Genomic DNA, 6,206 nt, shown 5'->3' with positions numbered 1-6,206 from the left:
ACTCTCTTCTATACCTATTATCCTTAGATTTGATCTTCTCAGTGCGTCCTGGATTTCCTGGATGTTTTAAGAGCTTTTTGCTTTTTGCACTTTGACTGTTGTATCAGTGTTTTCTAAGGTGTCTTCCGCCCATGAGATTCTCTGTTCTATCTCTTGCATTCTGTTGGTGATGCTTGCATCTATGGCTCCTGATTTCTTTCCAAGGTTTTGTATGGCCAGGGTTGTCTCACTTTCTGATTTCTTTATTGATTCTATTTCCATATTTAGGTTCTGGATGATTTTGCTCATTTCCTTCACCTGTTTGATCGTGTTGTCCTGTAGTTCTTTAAGGGATTTTTGTGTTTCCTTTTTAAGAGCTTCTAGCTCTTTACATGTGTTCTCCTGTATTTCTTTGAGGGTGCTATTTATATCTTTCTTAAGGTCCTGTATCATCATCATGATAAGTGACTTTATATCGGTGTAATGGTGTGTCCAGGACTTGCTATGGTGGGAGAATTGGGTTCTGATGTTGGCAAGTGACCTTGGTTTGTCTTGTTTATTTTCTTACACTTGTCCCCCGGCATCTGGTTAACTCTAGTGATACATGCCCTTGCTAAATCTGACTGGAGCCTGTCCTTCCTGTGATCCTGGTTGTGTCAGAACCCCTCAGAATCAGGATGACTCAGTGATCCTGTCCATTTGTGGCCTTCTACCTTTCTCATTTGCTCTGCACCTTACACACTGAGGTAGAACCATGTTAGCCAGTATCTGGGATTCTTCTTAGTCTGGCTATCAATCTGATTCAATTTAATCTGTCATGTTTAATGGTGGGAAGACACACTGAACTAGTCTTTAAGATGTCTGCTTTGGGTGTCATGATAGTATTTCATAGACATTAGTCATTTTATTTAATTCTCCAATATCACCCTCTCCACACTACCTATCACTACACATCAACTACTTTCCTCTCTCATGCATGAGATTAATTCATGTTTATCTATTCCACTTAGAAGTACTCCTGGTACCTTTTAGTTTCATGAGATATTGTACACAGATACATAGCACATACAAACACAAACACGCACACACAAACACACACACACAAACTCACACACACAAATCGCATGTTGATTCTTTATATGAACAAAGTCTTGAAGCAGTTGCGTTTTTTAAAACATCTTTCTTTTTTTTTGCTAATAACTTCATTTTTAATTGAACACAGGACTGACTTCTGTACAAGAGATAATTTGGTGTTTTATGAATTCATGGTAGGTGTTTCTTCCATCCTTGTGATCAAACAGATTGACAGAGGGCAAGCCAGTTCCACCTGCCTCCTGATTCCTGGTAAGGAAGCCTTTCTGGCCTTTAGGTCAACAGACCTTGCTCCTCAGGAAGAAGGCCGGGCTGTGTCTGTTGGAAGCAGGCCAGCTTTTCATTACAGGCCTTCCCCATTTGTGCTTGTGCTGTTTCCAAATCTAGACTGTCCCCGATATCCTCTCTGCATCTTCCTGCTCCCCACTTAACTACTGTCTTTGTACAACAGAGAAGCCAATTCCGCTATTAAACAGTTGTATGTTGGGGAGACATAGACGAGAATGGGGGAAATCCATCCTAATGCTCTTCCTCCAGGGCCTGGAGTCCACATTTCTGTAGGCGTCCTTGAGGACAATGGTGTCACCCCTTTCCTCAGTCTGTACTGCCCATCAGGCTAGGAGTAAGGCCTTAGCCAGCAGTGCTGCCGGAGACACTGGGGTCCGGATACCCTGGCTTTTGTGCTGGCCTCCCTCTCATGTTCAACAATTACAGCGGGTGTTCCCACTGGGGACCTGGGCCACAAGAACTGGGCTGGAATCCTGGGAAAGACCTTGCTGGGCGCTCTCCCCATACAGGTGCAGGCTGTTTCAGGAAATTAACTCCTTCGCCATGAGCACAAAGACTTCATCTATGTTCCTGAACTCCTTGGCAGATGTCTCCAAGCCAGCCAGGAGGCCATATTTCTCGGCCAGTGTGCAGGCATCCTCAAACAGGACGTGCCGTTTCTCCCACAGGTCTGATTTGTTCCCGATCAGCTTGATGACCAAGTTGGTAGCTCCATATTTTTCTATCTCATGATCCAGTGAGGGACAGATTCGAATGTGGACCGCCTTGTGAGGTCATAGGCAATGATGGTTGCCTGGGCACTCCGGTAGTAGCCTTGGGTGATGGTATGGAAGCGCTCCTGGCCTGCAGTGTCCCAACACCTGCCTCTTTACTTTCTTGCCATCTATCTCCATGGAGCTCACCGTGAAGTCCACCGTAATGGTGTTCTGTTGTGACTCACTATAGCCTCCAGATTTGAAGTGCTGAACCACACACGTCTTCCCCACGTTGGGGTCCCCAATAAGGATGACCTTGAACAAAACGTCCACGTTCTCATCCGCTGTTCTGGCTGAGCAGGAGAACTGCATGGCTCTAGCTTCCTGGACACTCTCTCAGATTTTGCTTTTTCTTCTGGTTTTCTCTGCAGTCCTCCTATGTCTCCTTCTTCCTCTTAACTTGCAGCAAGGTGGGGACTCAAGTTCCAGCCCCAGGCATCAGGTTGGGTGCCAGAGAAAGTGAAAGGGAAACAAGGGCAATCCCTCCCACCTACAAGGAAGCTGAATCCCCAGGTGAGGTGCTGGCCAGGGTATAGGGCCCAGCACAGACAGCTAGCTTTCCTGCAAGTATGGATCAGATCAGGAGAAAGCACAGAGGACAATTGCCTTTCACTCAGCTGACACCCAACAAGTTACCCTGTTCTTCCTTGTGCTCTGTGTCCATCATCGTACATCCTGCCTGATCCACTTGTTTGGCTGGACTGAGAGTTTTTGAAACAATTCTCAAAAAGTGTTTTACACGCAAAAATTCCATGTTATATAAAACTTAATTACAGTAAATTCTGGACACATTCATCTCAACTCTTCCCATTTTCATACATATCAGCCAATATTCTATTGCTCTAAAGATGTATCTTGACCACATCTTAAAAAAGAAAACATTTAATTGAGATTTGTGTGCAGTTTCTGAGGTGTAGTCCTATTTCATCATGAGGGGAAGCATGACAGCATGTAGTCAGACATAGTGATGGAGAAGTAGCTGAGAGGTTTGGATCTGAAACTGCACACAGCAGGAGAAGGGTGACTGAGTTTTGCATGGTCTATTGAAACCTCTAAGCCAACACCATTAATGCAAATGACTTAAATCTGTCCTTAGTTAAAGGTAAAAAAGCCATCACATTGTTTGCCAGAATCCCAGAAGAATGGTCTCTATGACATTAAATTATAGTCTTCTCCTCTGAAATCTCTTGATCTAGGCAGTAATAATCCACATTGTTCTCAGCAGAACTGTCTTCCATACTCCTACACTGGCAGACTAATAAGTGACACTCAAAACATTCACCTGTTTTACCAACTCAAAGTCTAAATTCTGCTAAATAACATCATGGTTAGGCCGGTCATATTATTGTTCCACAATCAATACCAATTTTAGTTGGGTGGAAGGATTGGATTTCACTCCCATGGGAAACCGAGAAGAGCAGCTGGATCACTGTGGTGGAGCCCATCCATGTGTAGAAGACAAGCTGTATGTGCTGCAGAGGGAAGAGTCAGAGAAGTGACCCTGGTGTATAGAGGAGGCAAGAAGTTCCTAAGTGATCACAAGACATTGTACAAAGTGTTATGTAAATTATTGGTAGATTGTTTTGCTTTTATCTGATCCTGAATACTCCCTGGTTCTTCACAATTTAAGAAAGAACACAATCAGTTTAATTTATGTCTTTCATTTAAACCCACAGTTGACATATTTTAAACTCTAGAGAGATTCTAGATTTTAAGAAAGATTGCATATGTTAGAGGTACTGAGCATTTAATACTTTGAGTCTTTAAAAACAATGAGAATTTTAAAGGATTTGCAGTTTTGGTGAGATCTTGAGGAAAAAGAGGTAAGGTGAATTAGTGTTAAATAGGCATGGGTGTGTTTGTTGGTTGACATGGGTCAATAATATTAGAGTTAATATCAATTTGATGCAAACTAGAGTCTTGTGATAAGACTGAACAACTTCAACACAGTTAAGAAAATGAATACCATGGAGAAGTATTTTTGTGTGAAGTAAATAATTAGAGGAAAATACTAGGGTATGGAATGACACAACCTGTTTATACTTTGGTAGAATTACTAAGAGGAAAATGAGGATATTTGACAAACCAATGTATAGTTCTCGTGCAATGTCTATAAAAACTACAATTTTGTTCTGCACAGAACAGCACAGCACAATCCTAGTGAAGATAGAAACGCAGAAGGAGACTCTAAGAGCAAAAACAACATTAAGCAGAAAGGAAGATGCTAGATCTACCACAGAATCTGCTCTCAAAATATGCCACACAATCAAAGTAACAAAAACTGAAAAAAATGGCAAAAGCAAGCCTACAAGTGGAATACGAAAGAACATATCTCAAGATGGAAAGATCTACTATGCTCATAAATCAGAATTAATATGTGATAGTAAAGTTGTAAGACAAATATTGATTATGTATATGAGTCATCAACTTAAAAAAATAATAAGTGTACAGACCATTTTCCACCTGAAATACTTTGAAAATGCATATTCATTTTACAATAACAAAGCAAAGCAAGGAAAGCAAAAACTGTTTTCAGTGTGGAGCACTACAAAACAAAAGACAGAAAGAGAAGAGAGAGATTTCAATGATTTGTGTCATGAGTATTAAAGAAACTAAGTGTAGAATGAGGCATTGTCTTGAAACTAGATCCAGATTTTCACGATAAAGCTCCATGATCTGACCTTGGGATCCTAACATATGAGCGCAATTATCTCAGTTATGCAGCGTTGTTTGGGCAGTAAATTCTGAAACGTGGATGTTTTCTGAAGAATAGTAGAGACATGTGTGATGTCATAATGCCTGTGGTTTTTGTCACCAACATCCAGGTGTATAAAAGGCCCTTGACAGATGGTTTCATCCAGACTCTAGAAACCTACTGCTTCATCTTCCTCTGAACGCTCCACTCCTGCAACCATGTGTTACTATGGCAGCTACTATGGAGGCCTGGGCTATGGCTATGGTGGTCTAGGCTATGGCTATGGTGGTCTAGGCTGTGGTCTAGGCTGTGGTTATGGCTGTGGCTATGGTGGCTACGGCTATGGCTGCTGCCGCCCACTGTGCTGTAGAAGATACTGGTCTTATGGCTTCTACTGAGGACATTATGCAGATACCCAAACTTTCTGACCAGAAGGGCTTCCAAGTATTTTTACACCAGGAACTCAAAAATGTCTTCAAAATTTCTAACTTTAGGACAAAATATATAAAATAGAATTGAAATTCAACATGGTCATCTAATTCCTCATCTGAATTTGGACCATGATAGTATTTTATATTATCCTCATCATACTCTGTAAAATGATTGTAAATTTAACTCTCAACCTTTTGTTGAAAGGTGTATTATCAAATAACTAAATGAATAAACTCTACAAAATACTATCTGTATTTTCCATGCTTTTGTATCTGATTGATTGGTCATATTGGTAGAGCTGGTTGTGGGAATGGGTGAGGGGAGTATAAGAAAGGATGTTATTTAAGGAGATTGTCATGGAGAAGGAAAAGGGGGAGAAATAAGGTAAGGAGAGGAATGTAGAGAAAGAAGCAATTCTTGTCAGCGTTCAAATGCAGATGGTCATTTTCTTGTGTTTATAACCTGATTGTTATAAAGAATATAAGAATATACTTGGTAGTGTACCTACTTCATTAGGATTCAGTGATCTTGATCTCATTGTATAAGAATCTGTGTGTATTGTAGATTATCTGTCACTTCCCTGCGTGTTTGAAAACATGCCACATGCTATTTTCTCATAGGTACATGAAGTTACATTTCCATCAACAATAGAGAAGGATGGCCTCCTCTACATGCTTTGTAACATTCATCTTTCTTGTCTCTAATACTAACAGTCTAACAACTGTGGGCTAAAATCTCAACTCTCTTTTGATTTGTATCTCTGAGATATTAGTGAAGTACAACATTATTGAGTCCAGTTGTCCATTGTATCTATTCCTGTGCAAAATACCTGTTCTAAATCTCTGCCTATTTTAGCATCCATTCATATTCTTTTCGCTGTTTAGCTTATATACATATATATATATGTATATATATGTATGTATCTATGTTTGTATATATACACATATATACATGTATATACCTAC

At 40.5% G+C, this 6,206-nt stretch overlaps 1 protein-coding gene and 1 pseudogene across 1 annotated transcript; one reads left to right on the top strand and one right to left on the bottom strand.

Annotated features, from left to right (window-relative positions):
* Positions 1 to 1,720: 1,720 nt before the first annotated feature.
* LOC116086571 lies at positions 1,721 to 2,450 on the bottom strand (annotated as a pseudogene).
* A 2,577-nt stretch (positions 2,451 to 5,027) lies between these two features.
* LOC116086570 (keratin-associated protein 20-2-like) lies at positions 5,028 to 5,207 on the top strand. Its single transcript, XM_031364778.1, has one exon. It carries the CDS (start codon positions 5,028 to 5,030, stop codon positions 5,205 to 5,207), a length of 180 nt encoding a protein of 59 aa, XP_031220638.1.
* Positions 5,208 to 6,206: the final 999 nt, after the last annotated feature.

Source organism: Mastomys coucha, unplaced genomic scaffold (assembly GCF_008632895.1).
Source record: "Mastomys coucha isolate ucsf_1 unplaced genomic scaffold, UCSF_Mcou_1 pScaffold12, whole genome shotgun sequence".
In the NCBI taxonomy this organism is placed as follows: Eukaryota; Metazoa; Chordata; class Mammalia; order Rodentia; family Muridae; genus Mastomys; species Mastomys coucha.
The sequence above is the reverse complement of the archived record's forward strand: the minus strand, read 5'-3'. Positions and strand labels throughout refer to the sequence as shown.

Excerpts from the sequence above, each read along its gene's own strand:
- LOC116086570 (XM_031364778.1), top strand. The coding sequence starts at position 5,028 with ATGTGTTACTATGGCAGCTACTATGGAGGCCTGGGCTATGGCTATGGT.